We start from the raw sequence: 16692 nt of genomic DNA, 5'->3' as shown, positions 1-16692 counted from the left end.
TCCAGGCCCGACCTAACCCACCCAGTTATAGCTCGACCCTTTAACTTGTATACTTGCCCTCCCTTCCCTCTCCCACTCGTAGTTATTGGAATGCAAACATAACCCATATCAACCCAACACCGGATTATAGTCCCATTTAGTTATGAGGACCATAGTAGCTACCGTCCAATTTAAGAGCTAGGCCCATGCTGACTGGATGGAAAACCCAAGCCCATCAAAAGCTAAGGATTTGAAGATTTATTCATCAATGTACAATGAGTGTTGTGGTGGTGTAACCTATATAATTCATCAGTTTATCTCTTTATTTAATTTTGATGAAGGATAATTGGTATATCCATTATTATGAATTTTGAGTGCTAGGTGCATTGATTTCAATCAATTAAGTGAGGGATGTCGAATCGTCCATGTTGATTTTCATCTCTCTTTTTTTTCTTCTGATTTTGCAATAAATTTTTCAGGGTTGCACCGTTTAAGTCCATTTAAAGGGATTGGTGCATTGGGCGGTGCACCGCACTTGAGATGATAGGGCGTGTTTGGTTCGGTGAACCAATTGGTGGTTGCATTGATATTGGTGTTGAACCAATTGGTGTTGCACCAATGGATCCATTGTCCTGACAGATTAAACTGTTTGATTACCTTCAGTCTGTTAGTTGAATCATCCTGAGAAACTGTTTGGTTACTCTGAGTCTGTCAGTTGGATTCTATTTGGATTTATATGAAAAACTGTTTAGTTACCCTGAGTCTGTCAGTTGGATTCTATTTGGATTGAATCTGTATGAATAAAAAGATATCAAATTTCAAAGATGCCATTAAAATTGGGTTCTTGTGTGGATTAGTGGCATAACTAACAATGCTATGAACAGTTGAATAAAGAGGGCCTTGGTGGACTCGAACCACCATCCTCTTGTGCTCTACCAATTTGAGCTAAAGACCCATCAAGTTGTCAATGAATTAACACAACAGATTAAACCAAATTATATTCTCCATTCTTTTGGATTCTAGAAAGCAAGAGATTCCATAGACTGAATGATCTTCACTAATTAAAGCACTTGGCTATTTTGGACATGAGAAGTAAAGAAACTTTTTGTTTTTCAAAGAAAAGGCAATTAGTATAAATAGAAAAATGATGGTGCCAATGCCAGAACCTTTTGAAATTGGTCCTAAGAGATAACATAGATGGGCCTTGCTCTTACCTGCCATTCATTGCTTCCTTTCTCAGTAATTTCTTTGTCTTCCCCAATCCCCTTTCTCCTATGTGAGTGGAAAAAAGTAAAATAATAAACCCAAAGTAATCAGCCTCAGGCCCATATATCCTAGCAAGAAGCTCAAAATAAGCTCTAACGCTGGCCTGCCAGTATGGCAACATCCATACTTTTATAATTAAATTAACACAAACACACATGATTATATGCAAACAAATCATAAATCTAGATCACACATGAAAATATAACTATGAACACAAATGCATATAGATCATGTAACTAACAAACAAATGACATTCTAATATTATCTCAATTTTTTCCCTTTCTTTTGGTAGTATTCATGCAGTAGTCATTTGAATTCTATTTACCTCAAGCTTGATTCTATTTAACTAAACTTCCTGCTGCATTTAAGGCGACTGAAGGTTGCCAAAGGTCACAGAGAAACAAACCCTACCACTCTGACCCAGCGACAGGGAAGAACATGCGGCAACAAATACCTAATTAGCATGCTCTATTCTGCATTAATTCTTCATTTTCTGTATCCATGGTTTTACTTTACACCAGTAAAATGCTTTTGCAGTTGAACCTACTTACAAGAAGAAGGATCTAATACATCAATTAACAGAGGGGCAAGAACCAAAGACAGAGATGCATCCTCAGTTGTTGACCGGTTCAAACAGAGATGGTTGACACAGGGATCGTTGCAACAGCGCTCGTCCCTACCTTCAACCTCCTCCTCCGTTTCTCAGCCACGGTAACCATCTGCATCACCTCGGAATACCCTTCCAGTGGTGAACAACCGAATTCCCCTCCAACCAACCACCGCCCTCGGAGTTTCGCATTTCCTCGTTTTCCAGGCATGGATCTGGATTTATGGCTCAACAAATCGATATGGTTGTTCAACCGTTTTGGCATCTCTGATGATGATCGGCGCCTCAACATGGCTTATAATCGCCTAGACGGAGATGCTCTCCAGTGGTTCCTTGATGTGGAGCGCGAGGAATTGTTCCTGAGTCTTGTGCCAATCACAGCAGTCTTCAAACTCAAGGGATCGTTGGCAGTTTCGTTGCAGGACTCAACGCTGACGGCTTCGTTGCAGGATTCAGAGTTGTCATCTATCCCACCATGGCCACCACCGGTCAGTCTGGGAATTCCTTGCAGATCCGCCATACAAAAGTTCCCAAGTTCAACTTCCGTTCTTGGAACCATCGGCCAACAACTGAGCGTGAAAGGGCGTGAAAAGATATGGGTCCCTAGGCCACCGCCAGAACCACCCCCACCACTCCATCGTGACTGTGACCTGCGGCTTCTGGTTTCTTCCCTTCATATAGACGGAAGAGCTTTACAGTGGTTCCGGAGGATGCGCGGCAATGGCAAGCTCAGCACGTGGTCGACGCTCACCCACGCCCTAAAAGCCCATTTTGGTTATTCAAAGTTTGATGGTCCCCAAGACGCTCTTGCTGGATTGATTCAATTGTCTTTTGTCTCTGAATATCAAACGCCATTTGACGCTCCGACGAACACCTTGGCTCGAACCGACCTCCTCACCTCCTCGATTCACCCCAATCTCCTAACTACCTCGGCTTGTCCTGACCCTGTCACCGTTACTCCACCACCACAACGGTTCCCTACCCCTTCTGAGATGCGATTTCGCCAGAGATAAAAGACCTCAGATTTTGAAAACACTCTGACGCCCAGCGATTTTCGAGGGATGGAAGGAAGAAATCGAAGAAGAGGATTTCAGATCTTTAAACGAATTCGCCGCCGGATACATGGAAGAAGAAGAAGATTTAAAGTAGTTTTGAACTTGATTGGGCACAGGCGACGGAGTACAGCCAGCAAGAGAGAGTTTCGTCGTTCAGCACAGCTGTACGGAAGAGAGAGGAAAGTAAGAAACGTAAAAGAATCTTACCAAAAAAAAATAAAAGAGACGTAAAAGAATGGGAGTGAAATGTATAAGAGAGAAAAGAAAGAGAGAGAGGACAGTAATAGGGAATATAAAAATAAAAGAAAGAAGAAGGATCGTGTAGCCATATTGCCCTTGCCACGTGTTTGTTATTGCTGGCGTTTTAAACCAGCCTTCAATCAGTTAAGCCGATGGCAGAGGATTGAGTTGGGTCCGGACGTATGCATGCTCATAATATGGTTGAAGATGGCATGACTTTTCGGTGTCGATCCAACTTTGTTTGGGCGGCTCTTTGTAGTTATGGGTTGTTTGGTGTTAGGGAAGCATGTTTGCGGTGCACCAATTCTATGCAATTGAACTTTGAGGACAAGGTTTTCTGAAGGGGTTGGCAATGTTATGATAATAGATAAATGGGTAATTTGTATTGGATTAGTTTGATAGGTGTAATTAGCATATTAGGGGTAGATGGATAATTTCATTAGATAGGGATTTATATAATGTAAGGGGATCAGTGTAAAGGCATTAAGAAATGTATCAAATCTCTCTTTCCTGTCTATCTTCTTCTTTTTCAATCCCCCATTCTAAGAGGCTGCCCCATCGAAGTGGCATTTATCCCTTCCCTTATAGCTATTTCCTTTGCAGATCAATACGTGTTCGTATCATGTGGGATTTCATCCTGTACCCTAATATTCCTCTAGAGTCAGGCCTAGCCTCATCCATTATGTTCTAATAATAGTATCTCTAGAAATTAGCTGTATATCTGGTATTTGGAACAAACTAAAGACCAAGCCATCCAAAGACAAGCATCAAAGCTGGAAAAGTTGAAAGGCTTTATAACAGAACATGTACTAGAACAGCTTTTAGTTTATGAAATCATTTCACTTAAATCTGTACATTCTCTGTCCTACATAGACATAACAAATGACACAAAGGATCAAACACGAAAAATCCAATTAAATTAAATTAAAAGAAACAAGGACCACCCAAAGACAACCATAGATACACTTACCCTTGATTTCAGGTATGATAATGAGAGAGAGAGACCCAAATCTGACCTGCAATCACAAAAAAAAAAAATTAAAAAAATATATATATATAAAATTCAGACGCATAGTGTTTAAACCCTACTGATCTTGCAGAGAGAGACAGAGAGAGATAATGAGAGAGAGAGAGAGTGAGAGAGAGAGATTACAACGAATCTTGATCTGGAAGAGTTGCAGGTTTCAGTGGCTGATTCCCTTCGCCTTCTTCTACCTTCCCCTTCTTCTCCAGTTGCAGTTCCACTTGCAGGTTCCACGACACCTTCTTCCTTCGGCAAAACGAAGAATAGGCTACGGCTTCTTCTCCAAAACGAAGAACAGCTAGGGCTTCTTCTCCAAAACGACGAAAAGGCTAGGGCTTCTTCTCCAAAACGAAGAACAGCTAGGGCTTCTTCTCCAAAACGACGAAAAGGCTAGGGCTTCTTCTCCAAAACGAAGAACAGGCTAGTGGCAGATTCCCTTCTCCGTTCTTCAGCCTTCTTCTCTCAACCAAGAAAAACGCAGGCTAGGGCTTTCGTTCTTCAAGCTCGATGAATAGGAATCAATATTGGTGCACAAATAAGAGTGGTATTTATATTAGGACTCATTTTCCTTGAATCAAATATGGGTCCACCTCTATATAATTCACATTTACATGAAAAATTGTGAATGAGTTAGACTCATGAATCCGGATCAGTTCACCATCATTTTGAGCCAAACAGTTTATTTAATTCGGAATCATGAACCAATTGGTGCAACGCCAATTGGTTCATCGAACCAAACACGTCCTAAAACTTTCATTTAAAGCTCATTTAAATTTAAATAGGCTCATAGCTTGGTTTAAGACCCTGTTGAGGCTCGATTCTAGCACCCAATTATAGCCCGCCAGACCACACCCGTCTAGGCCCGGCCCGAATACTTTTTGGACATGATGCAACCTGCAAGATTGATGAGGTCCAACTAGCCCAACTAAGCCTAACCAAACCCAACTGGTTGACACCCCTATAAATGGGCTAATCGAGCTACAAACAACCAGTTAACAGTTAACAGTGTCGATTGGACTTGATTGGACACCTGTTGCGTCGGGCTACAACCAAACACCAATCTTGACCATTTCCATAATTTGGCTTGGCCAAGTGGAATTATTACCCTCTCCAATTTCTAAAGTTCGACATTGCAGCAGTGCTAGGTGGAGATGCCGACACATGACGGCTCGAACATCCAACGGTCCAAACTCAACATAGTCAATGAGCTCGGACCGTTGGATGTCCGAACTGCCACATGTCGGCATCTCCACTTAGCACTGTCACACAACCAAACTTATGAGAATTGGAGATGATAATTTTCCTCTCGGTAGATGGCGGACGACCTATTACCTACGGATTGGTGTTAGTGTTAATTTTTAGTTAAATTAGATTTGATTACGCGTAGCAAAATTTCTAATAATTATAACTTAGGAGATGATAGAAAAAAACAAAGTCTCATCCGTACCATTCTTTAAATATCCAATTGTTAGAACTAGCAAGTTGAAGTTGTTCCCATCAAGTATGGTTAAAATGATCAAAATGACATTGATCGATTTAGATTGAAATTGGTTATGGTCGATAATAATATGATCAATTCTAGGATCATTGAAATCGAATCACTAGGTTTCAAATTTGAGGGATCGATCCTAGGTTTTTTTGGGATAAGGTCGATTTCGATCCCACAGGCTATGTTTGGAAGCCTAGAATAGAAAAGCAAAAAAAATTTCTTCAAATTTAGATTTGTTTGAATTTTTGTTCTTTTCTTCCTTGACGTCGCAAACATAACCATAGCACTGATTCGATCCTGATTCCAAGTTTAAAATCCTCCGTCAACTGATTCTACATATGATTCCATATGTTAGGCCGCCGCTGCCCACGAAAACTTTAGCCCGATTGATGTTTTCTATGGGATGAGGTTGTCAACTAAAAAGATGCGGATCGGAAGGTAGTTGTTAACAGACAAAGATCCATTGTTAGTGAGATCCCGATCTGACATCAGCACATCGTTAGTATCCTGCACTACATTGTCTGAAATGATTGGTCATAGATTTTAGAAAGAGAACCCAATTAATGTGATTGTGTGGTCATACTCCACCTTGATTGGCTCGTAGTGAATTGCATCCAACGGTGACCATCACTCGTCAGACTCAGCTTGACATTCTGGCTTGCGTATAGGAATCCGTACCTTTCCTGAACAAGGATTTGCGCTTACCAGGTTCCTTTCTAGGATCGATGACGTGTACGGCTGCGATGTGTTTTTCACTTTAAACTTTGAATAGTCTTTATATAAAGCCAACTCTTCTCCCTGGTTCTGGATCTGTTTTGGTCTTTCTGGTTGTTTTCGTTCTCTCTCGGTATAGGGCTTGATCAGCGACGCAGTTTTCGCCGACAAGGAGCTTTGCTCACTGTGTTCGATCGATCTCGGTTATCGAGGTCCTTCGACAAACCCCATTTTACTTATTTTGGGGGTGTTTAAGGATTTGATTTTATACCCGTGACTTTGCCTTTTCAGATCTGGGGAACGAACCCTAATTAAGCTGTTTTACTTTGATCTATTGAAGATTTTACATAAGGTGGTTGTATTTTTTGCGTTTTTGTTTTTGCGGTGTTTGATAGCAAGCTTCGTATAACTTATGCGCGTTACTCGATCTAATCGCTGCCTGCTGAATCCTAAGGAGGAAGAAATTCTAGCTAGAATGGCCAAGGATGGGTGTGCCGCTGAAGATATGGAGGAAGGAGAGATATCTGATTCTGCGTCCATTGAAGAAATCAGTGAAGAAGATTTCAAACAGGATATTAAGGTTTCTTCGAAAACCAAGGGAGATTCTAGGGTTTGGATGGGCGATCTATTGAAATATCCTATTTCGAGTAGTTATTCTTCCGGTTTGTATAATCTTGCGTGGGCACAAGCGGTGCAAAACAAACCACTCAATGAAATATTGGTGAGAGACTTCGGATCCAATGATAAGTCGATGAAATCTGCATCTAATGTTTCAGTAAACGGTAGAGAAAGTAATAATAGAAGTTTAAATACTTCTAAGGAAGTTTGTAAAGTAATAATTGATGACAGTAGTGAGGAGATTGATAGTAGAATTGAAACCGTTGGAGATGATGAGAAGGAAGAGGGAGAGCTGGAAGAAGGGGAGATAGAATTGGATTCGGAGACAGTGGACAAACGTTCCGGCGAAGGACCATATGAAGAAATTTCTAGTGATCAGAGTGAAACCGAGAGGGATTTGAAACGGAGGGAGTTCGAGATGAGGCTTTATTCAATTCAGAAAACTTTAGATTCTTTAACAGTGGACGAAGCGAAGAAGTAAGTGATTTGAATATCGGACTCATCTGGTTTCGTATTTGGATATTAGATTTTTCTATGGTGACGGATTCTGTGGCTGTTAAGATCTCAAATTTGAACTCTATATTTTGCTTCACAGATTAAATTCCTCTCAAACCATAATGAATTGATGTAGTCGATTGATTTGTTGGTGTAGATCTTTTCCTGGAGTCTGTTCCGAACTTCAAACTGCTTTGGAAAGCTTGCAGCTAATGGTTTCGGAGAATTGTGTTCCGGCCATGGATGCTATTGTGGGACAGTCCGTTTCTCGGCTCCAAGCCATCAATTCTGTAAGAAGTGCCAGATTCTTTCAGTTCATTTCTTCTTTATTTATATGGTTTTCATTCAAATTTATTCTTCATTCTTCCACATATAATTATTTTTGGCCCCATAATTTGGCCTCTGATGTTGAAGCTTACTTGCGTTTTGTGGCAGGTGTTTTGTTCCATGAACATGAAGCAACAAGATCAGAATAAAGACATCATGTTGAGGTTTCTCATGAGTTCATTTCCTCACACCATTCTTTTAATGAATCTCTATTTCCTGACTATGGTTAGTTATATCCGTTTCTGTTATTTTATGGTACAGGTTGCTTGAAAGTATAAATAGCCAAGAACATGCTCTTTTCTCACTGGAGCAGATGAAAGAGGTCTTGCTTCTCTCTTGTCAGCAGTTTATTTGAAAAGAATGTCTTGGCCATTGGAGAAAATTAACTCGGTTTCTGTTGTCACAGGTAGAGGCCATGTTATCGAGTATTAAGGCCTTGGACAAAAAGAAAAAAATACACATAATTGATATAGTGGATCAGAGTAATGCTGGTATTATAACTAAAATCCCCGCTCATGACATGAATTCTTCAAAAGAGCTCCTTCTGGATCCTGTATCTGTTAAATCTGGTGATCAGAATAATGTAAACATAGCATCTGAAGCTTTGAGAATGGGAATATCAGTTGGGTCCAAGAGTAGACTGGGTTTTGGACCCCTGCTTGATCTTCACCGGGACCATGATGCAGATAGCCTTCCTTCTCCTACGCGTGAAACCACGCTACCTGTACCAATAGCAAAACCACAGGCTATTATTGATGGTAAAGTTGGATCGGATCTGGTCACAACCAAAATGGAAGATAAAACAGAAGATGCTCCATTGCATCCATATGAAACTGACGCCCTCAAAGCTGTTTCTACCTATCAACAAAAATTTGGTCGGTCCTCATTCCTTTTAAGTAACCGTCTTCCAAGTCCAACTCCTTCAGAGGAGGGCAATGATGGGGATGGTGATACTAACGAGGAGGTTTCTAGTTCTTCAACTGTTGATAATGTGAGAACTGTAATTCCATTTGTCCCACTGCAACCCATTGGCCCTGCTGCTTCTACTTCTCCAGTGGATAGCTTAAATGGACAAGCAATACCACCTGCAAAAACTGTTGGGCAGTTGGGTTTTGTGTCAAATCCCATTTTAAGAATCTCAGCAAAGAGTAGAGATCCTAGGCTACGGTATGCCAACTCTGAAGGGGGCTCTTTGGATCTCAATCAACGTCCTCTGTCTGCAGAGTCCAGTGCACCTAAAAGTGAGCCTCTTGGAGGAATGATGAGTTCAAGGAAACACAAGGTTGAGGACAACCATTTGGATGGCCATTCTTTGAAAAGACAGAGAAATTCGGTAACAAGTTCTGGAGTTTCCAGAGATGTAGAAATGACATCTGGAATTGGTGGTTGGTTAGAGGACAGCAGTAGTTTTGTGCCTCAACTTGCTGATAAAAACAGACTGATAGAGGACATGGGAGCTAATTGCATGAAATTGGAAAATGGAGAAGTTGGATGCAGCAGAGGACAGGATGCGGGCTCTGGACACTCTAATGTGTCAACTGGTGGAAAACAGCAGGCACCAGCTCTGGATGCCAATACTACAGTTTCCTTGCCTTCTTTGTTGAAGGATATTGTTGTGAACCCTAGCATGCTGATGCATCTACTTCAGATGGAACAACAAAGATTAGCCGCAGAAGCTAAACAGAATTCTAGTGATCCTGCCCAAAATTCGATGAATCATTCAAGCACAAATATATTGCCGGGAATGGTACCCATGGAAAATGTTCCTTGGGGGCCATTGGAACCTAATCAAAAGCTTGTAGGAAAACTTCATATTGCTGTCCAAACAGCTTCGTTGGTAAGAATTTCATTATTTTCTTTGGTTACATTCTTTTCTTATTTTGATTATTTATTATTTGTTGCCAATGGTATAGTCTCCATTTCATTTAATGCTAAGGCCCAAAGGGTGCCAAAGGGGTTACAATCTTTCCTAACTCATGCGTAACAAAAGAGTCATCAAACCTAGGAACTGGATGATGGATTGCTCATTTAGCAAGTTTATGGGTTAATTTGGTAGAGACATTGGGTATATGCTCAGTCTTACACATAGACACATTGATCTGTTCCTTCATTTTACAAATATCAATCATAATGGGGCTTATGCCGAGTTTGGGGTGATGACAGCACAATTTTTTTGGGCAATCACAACAATTTTATTAATGGAAAAACGAGAAGAATGCTTTCTGAGCCGAGAGAGGGGTAGGGTCTACAATGAAAGTTGGAGCTTGCACCCACCACACTTTTGAAAGGTGCAAAAGAGAAGCTCCCTTGGCCAAAACATGAGCCTCAGAATTAAACTCCTTAGAAGCAAAGAAAAATGCTATACTATTAAAACTACAGCAAATGTTCAAAATGTCATCCACAAGGACTCTAGTGGCCCAATCCCCTCACATAGACATATGATTCAAACAAGCCACAAAACCCAGAAAAGATCACAATCCACCTAAGTTGAAGACTCCTTGCCAAAAGTAACCTGTCACGGACTGCTTCAGATTCCATAGACGCCACAGAAATGATCCATCTAACCTTACACTTTGCTGCAATAAAATGCCGATCAAAGTCTCTAATAATAGAGCCCCTGCCATTAGAAGAGTTATTAGCATTCCATGCACCTTCAGTCTGTATAATGAAAGTATCACAGGACCATGGGAATATAGATGAGATAGCAGAGGGATTAACGGTAAAGGTTGTTCCATTGTGACCAAGTGGTCACGGGTTTGAGTCTGGAAACAGCCTCTCTGTGAAAGCAGGGGTAAGGCTGCGTACATTATTACCCTCCCTAGACTCCGCAGTGGCAGGAGCCTCATGCACTGGGTATGTCCCTTTATAGCTGAGGAATTAAGTTGAAGATTCAACTGCACACCATCCCTAAACTACATTCCACAACCATATGCTGAAATCCCTGAATTGTATTCAACAAAGAAAGATTACCCTGATTAAACACAAAGGTATTCCTGGCTTTCCAAATATACTAAATTAAGGTAATCCATTGTAACATAGCATCATCAGAGTCAGGAAATTGAGGAGCCACCTTTAGAAACTGAAGGAGTTCTCAAGAAAACTATTACCCTGGACCGTTCTTGAATCAAACCTAAACAGGGATCCTAACCAACAGGATGCAGCAAACTCACAAGAGAACAAAGCATGTTGCACAGTTTCAGCATCTTTAGAACAAATAGGGCAGATTGGATCATTAGAAATTTGTCTCACAAAAAGTAACTCCCCTAAATATTTTTCGTGTCAATTAACTTCCACCAAGTTGAAAGTATCAATGATAGATCTCCTAGTATCAGTTGGAGTTAGAGGCTAAAACAGATGCTGGATTTATTAAAATTGATAATCTGACCTGAAGCACGCATATTTCTTTTTAGAATACCATCAATCTCTCAACACTCTCCAAGTTTGGCTTTGGAGAAGAATAGACAATCATCTGCAAAGAATAGATGGGGAATCTGGGGACAACTTCCACTAGATTGTATTCCCAAAATCAAATCCGACTCCTCCGCAAGTTTTAGATGACAAGACAATGCTTCCTAACATAAGATGAACAAGTATGGGCTAAGAGGACAGCCTTGTCTAAGCCCCCTGTACTGTTTAACCCTCCCCACAACTCTCCCATTAAATTTAACATGGAACTCCACAGTGGTGACACAGTGCATCACCCAATTAACCCAAGTCTCAGCAAACCCTAGCTTATAAAGTAATTTTTCCAAAAAATCCATTCTGCTATATTGTAAGCTTTACTTAAATCTAGCTTAAGAGCCATAAGCCTAAATTTAAATCTACTATGAGTCTATGACACATTGGAGACAAGATTTCATGGGCCTCAAAAATATTGTCCGAAATGGCTCTAGATGGGACAAAGGCACTTTGGTCTGGGCTGATAATACTATTTAATAAAGGTTCAGCCTATTGACCAAACATTTGGCAATTATCTTGTAAATGACCGAACAAAGGCTGATAGACCTGAAATGGCTCATATATTCAGGGTGGTAGTCTTGATAATAAGATTGATAGCTGTTTTGTTGAATTCCCTTAACATGAAATCCTAAGAAAAAAAAACCTTCGGACCGCCTTAGTAACTTCAGGCCCTACAATAGCCCAATGAGACTGGAAAAATCTCCCAGGGAGCCCATCTAAACCAGGGGCTTTAAACGCCCCAATCTGAAACACAGCGGGTCTGATCTTTATATCAGACATGGGTTGACACAAATCATCATTTTGAGCATCAGTGATTCTAGAGGGAATGCAGTCAAGGAAAGGCTCCATATCAGTAGGGCTAGAACTGGCATACAGGTCATTAAAATAAGATAGCAAAAATTAGCTTTCATTAATTTGTGATTGTTTTCTTTTGAATGATTATAGCATTTGATTGTTGCTAGTGTTGTCATCATGCTTGGGTGAGACATACTGTTCTTACTTCTTGTTTTATGTTACAGGTTGATTTTCATTGCTGTAACTATTATAATCTTGTCATCATCATTATTATTTGTTGATGGGTAAATGAGATTTAGGCCTTGGGATGTTCCGATGCGAAGGAGTGATTTTATTCAAATTGAAGGAACTAAAAGAGCTAGGGGGAGGCCTAAAATAACTTTAGGCCTTGTATCAAGTATGATTTTGAATATAGGCTATTGGAGGGCAAGGATCCATGTAGCTGACCCCATCTAGGTGGGATAAGGCTGAGTTTTTGTTGATGGGTAAATGAGATTTTGATTTTGCTGTGTTCATTGTGTGTAGTGTTATACATGTTTATCAAGTTGAACTGAATGTACTGTGGTACTTCATAGCTCATGTGACTAATTATTTATTACATTTTTTTGTATAAATAAATATTCTATTTAGGTGATCACCTAGCAAATCCCCAATGCTTCAGTGAGTGATCTAGTTACCTAGCTAGTTATGTAAACCTAAACACCAATCAAACCAAGTTTTTTAATGGTCTAGGTGGCTTATCACTTACTCTAGGGACCTGCCTTGGTGTCCTAGTCAACTGCCATTGACAACTACTAGGGGTGCAACTAGGACAGTCCTGGTTTGGGAAATTAATGAATTTCCAACCAAATTGAACCCGAGTCTGACCAAACCAAACTGATTTGGTTCAAAGTTGAGCCAGGATTTGATCTGGGCTGCACCCTCACATCTTAAAATCCAGGCGGATTCTTGAATGGATAAGAATTTGAAATTTCTATGGTGGAATGTTCTGATCCTTGCAATACTTTACAATTTTTCTTTATTCTCTGAGCAGTTCACTCCTATGTTTCCTGCTCCTCACTCATTAAAGTGAAGGCTCTTTAAGCTGAGATGTTGATGTTTGTATCTTTAGATCTCCCAATACATTCAGATTTATATTAGTCATTAGTCAATCTCATAGAAGTTTGCAAGTACTTTTGTTTCAAATTCACTTGTATCCTCATGAGCATGACGAATGAGCATATTTAACTATTGGCAGAATCCTCAGGGAGAATCGGGGAAAATCCGCATGAAACCTCGTGACCCTCGCCGTGTACTCCATAGCAATACTTTTCAGAAGATTGAGGGCTCAGGAGCTGAACAATTAAAAACAAATCGAGGCCCCCAGGTTACTAAGGACAATCTAATTGTCCGTCAGCAAGGGGATCAGGCAGAGGCAAATTCCTTGTCTTCCCAGTCCAATTCCCTTCCTGATATTGCTCCGCAGTTCACAAAGGGGCTGAAAAATCTTGCTGATATCTTGACTTCATCCCAACCTACAAATACTCTCCCGGTGGTTTCACAGACTGCCTTTTCCGATCCACTGCCTATAAAGTCAGATAAGGTGGATGCAAAAGATGTAGTAACTGACGCTAGTGACCAGAAAAGTGAGAGTAGTTTGATGCCTGAAGAAGGTGCAGTGGGGCCTCCACAGAACACATGGGGGGATGTTGAACACTTATTTGAGGGGTATGATGACCAGCAGAAAGCAGCTATCCAGAGAGAGAGGGCAAGGAGGATAGAAGAACAGAAAAAAATGTTTGCAGCTAGGAAGCTATGTCTTGTCTTGGATTTGGATCACACACTTCTTAATTCAGCCAAGGTACGTAAGTTAGTGTACAGAGTCAGTTATTGCCACTAATGCAGCAAAGGAATCCCCTTCTATTTGTGTACAATTTATTCATTATAACTTTCTCACTTTCCTCCCTGCCTTCTCAGTTTGTTGAAGTGGATCCAGTGCATGAGGAGATTCTAAGAAAGAAGGAAGAACAGGACCAAGAAAAGCCGCAGAGACATGTCTTCCGCTTTTCTCATATGGGAATGTGGACAAAATTAAGGCCTGGAATCTGGAACTTTCTTGAGAAGGTGGTATTTTCTTTTGATTTTGTAGTTTTAAGAGCCCCAAGTAGTGTTTCTGCTGTAGTCTGAAGTACTTTGTGTCTTTTAGGCTAGTCAGCTGTTTGAGCTGCATCTTTACACGATGGGCAACAAGCTATATGCTACAGAAATGGCAAAAGTTCTCGATCCAACAGGGGCTTTGTTTGCTGGGCGAGTTATTTCAAAAGGAGATGATGGGGATCTTTTTGATGGTGACGAGAGGCAGCCCAAGACTAAGGATTTAGAAGGGGTCTTGGGTATGGAATCAGGTGTGGTGATCGTAGATGATTCTGTAAGAGTCTGGCCACATAACAAGCTGAACTTGATAGTTGTTGAGAGGCAAGTGAAAGTTGATACAGCATCCATCTCACTTTGTTATCCCCCTCCCAGGCCCCCCCCCCCAAAAAAAAAAAAACCACCCTCTCTTTATGGGATTTACCTCTGTTACCTTCTGTTAGTGGATCTGTAGATTGTTCTTTCCAGTTTTTCTTGTCATAGTTAACTGAATAAGTTGTCGTCTTCTTAAATGTGGTGCAGATACACTTACTTCCCCTGTAGCAGACGCCAATTTGGACTTCTGGGTCCTTCACTTCTTGAAATTGATCATGACGAGAGACCAGAAGATGGTACTCTTGCATCTTCCTTGGCAGTAAGGCTCTGGATCTGGTTTGATGCAGTGTAATCTACAGAAAATCAGCAATTACTCTTCTGATTATCTGTTGTTTGCCTTGAACTAGGTAATTGAAAGAATACACCAAAACTTTTTCTCGCACCCGTCTTTAAATGAGGCAGATGTTAGAAACATTCTTGCTGCAGAGCAGAGGAAGATTTTAGCTGGTTGCCGTATAGTATTCAGTAGGGTATTTCCAGTAGGTGAAGCCAACCCCCACCTACATCCACTGTGGCAGACAGCTGAACAATTTGGGGCCGTATGCACCAATCAGATAGATGAACAGGTGACCCATGTAGTTGCCAATTCTCTTGGAACAGACAAGGTATTTTACTTGCTTTTCTTTTTCTTTGAATGAAACAATCCTTTCCAGATTTCAGATTGTTTATGGAGGATTTATCTTAGGTATACCTGTAGGGTAGGTATAGAAGATAAGGACACCTAATGGAAGGACCTACCCTCTGACAGTCCCTCTGGAAGTTCTTAGACAAAATCCTTGGGGTTGGCCGCAACTTAATATTTGACTAGGTTTCTAGATCATTATGATTGGTTGATCATTGTATAGGATGTGCTCAATGGTTTGGATATTGGTGGTAGTGTTCTCCATCTGCTGCTATGATATCTGTGATACTGTCCTTATGATCCAGTTAAATGTCCTGGATTTCATCTTCATGAAAAGGTCTGAATGCCTATTTCTTTTTTCCTTTTCTGATTTTGTTTCTTCAATTTTTAACAGGTTAATTGGGCTTTGTCCACCGGAAGATTTGTTGTCCACCCTGGATGGTGAGTCCCTTTTTTCGTTTTTCCTGAATCAGTTGGGGTTTAATTTGATGCACGTAAGTACTAACATGTGTCTGTTTAACAGGGTGGAGGCATCGGCTCTACTATATCGTAGGGTGAATGAGCATGAATTTACCGTTAAATTATAAACCATCACCCAAGCCCCCCAAAACCCTGATCCCCTGCCTTCCATGGTAAACTATAAGTTTAAAACATGAAATTTATAAAAAAAAAATCTGAATTGGGTTGAAGGGGGGGTGGCCGCTGGGTTCAGGCCCAGTTGGAGTGGGTTGGGTTTGGCTGAGATGGATCTTGTGTGTCCAAACAGCAGAGATATGCCCATGCTACCCCATGCTTGCGACTTATATCCAATTCAATAGAAGGGGTTTGGAGGACTTGGGCATGGATGCTCAAATTATTTGAAAATCAAGTCACCCTTCTTACGGTGAGTCTGGGGAAGTGAAAAGGAGGTGACGGATCTAAGTTATTGGGTGGGAGGAGGGAGGGACCTGATGAGTCTTTAACCCTTCTGAGGTTCCAAGCTGACACCACTAAAGAAGAAAAGCCCTTAAAGCATTATAAGTTTTTTTTTAATAACTCTTTGATAATCCATCTCAGCATCTGAGATATATGGAAAGCATTAAAATGGTTGTAAGTTTGAAAGTTTAAAGAGAGGAATCACTTGAAATTTTGATTGGGAAAAGGAAATTCGTTTGGAAGATCCGGCTGTACCCTCTTCCTAAAATTAACTAAACATCATTTATTTTGCTGGAAACTATGGGCGCTGTTGTAGGCAGCGGCATGTGGCTCTGGCCTGTTTTCTAAATTTGGACCAGTTTTCTTGATGGTTGATAGTCAAATTTAGCTTTCTGCTCCTTAAATTGTAGACTTATAGGTAAATTCCTAACGAACAAGTCTTGGAATGCAATTTTTTCTGTCCACGTGGAAAATAGTGCTATAAAATTTTACGATTTGGACAGTTGGACCTTGTCATTGAAAATGTTTCGGGGGAATACATGGAAAATACATGGACAGGAAGCGTGGATGCTTTGATATAAA

The 16692-nt window shown here is 40.7% G+C and overlaps 1 protein-coding gene across 1 annotated transcript; it reads left to right on the top strand.

The window, feature by feature from the left end:
• Positions 1-6467: 6467 nt before the first annotated feature.
• On the top strand, positions 6468-15854 carry LOC122654605 (RNA polymerase II C-terminal domain phosphatase-like 3). The gene is made up of 12 exons (XM_043848769.1): positions 6468-7469; positions 7645-7777; positions 7923-7978; positions 8076-8136; positions 8221-9651; positions 13306-13908; positions 14025-14171; positions 14254-14522; positions 14721-14832; positions 14921-15178; positions 15590-15636; positions 15719-15854. The coding sequence occupies exons 1-12, from the start codon at positions 6787-6789 to the stop codon at positions 15780-15782; spliced, it is 3864 nt and encodes a 1287-aa protein (XP_043704704.1). The 5' UTR covers positions 6468-6786; the 3' UTR covers positions 15783-15854.
• Positions 15855-16692: the final 838 nt, after the last annotated feature.

This window comes from Telopea speciosissima, chromosome 3, assembly GCF_018873765.1.
Source record: "Telopea speciosissima isolate NSW1024214 ecotype Mountain lineage chromosome 3, Tspe_v1, whole genome shotgun sequence".
Taxonomy (NCBI): Eukaryota; Viridiplantae; Streptophyta; class Magnoliopsida; order Proteales; family Proteaceae; genus Telopea; species Telopea speciosissima.
Note: the sequence above shows the minus strand (reverse complement) of the source record. Positions and strands in the feature narration are given on the sequence as shown.

What these genes read in the sequence shown, in the direction of transcription:
- LOC122654605 (XM_043848769.1), top strand. Translation starts at nt 6,787, where the DNA reads ATGCGCGTTACTCGATCTAATCGCTGCCTGCTGAATCCTAAGGAGGAA. An exon ending in ACAGTGGACGAAGCGAAGAA is followed by an intron (nt 7,470 to 7,644) that starts GTAAGTGATTTG and finishes TTGTTGGTGTAG; the next exon opens with ATCTTTTCCTGGAGTCTGTT. An exon ending in AATAAAGACATCATGTTGAG is followed by an intron (nt 7,979 to 8,075) that starts GTTTCTCATGAG and finishes TTTATGGTACAG; the next exon opens with GTTGCTTGAAAGTATAAATA.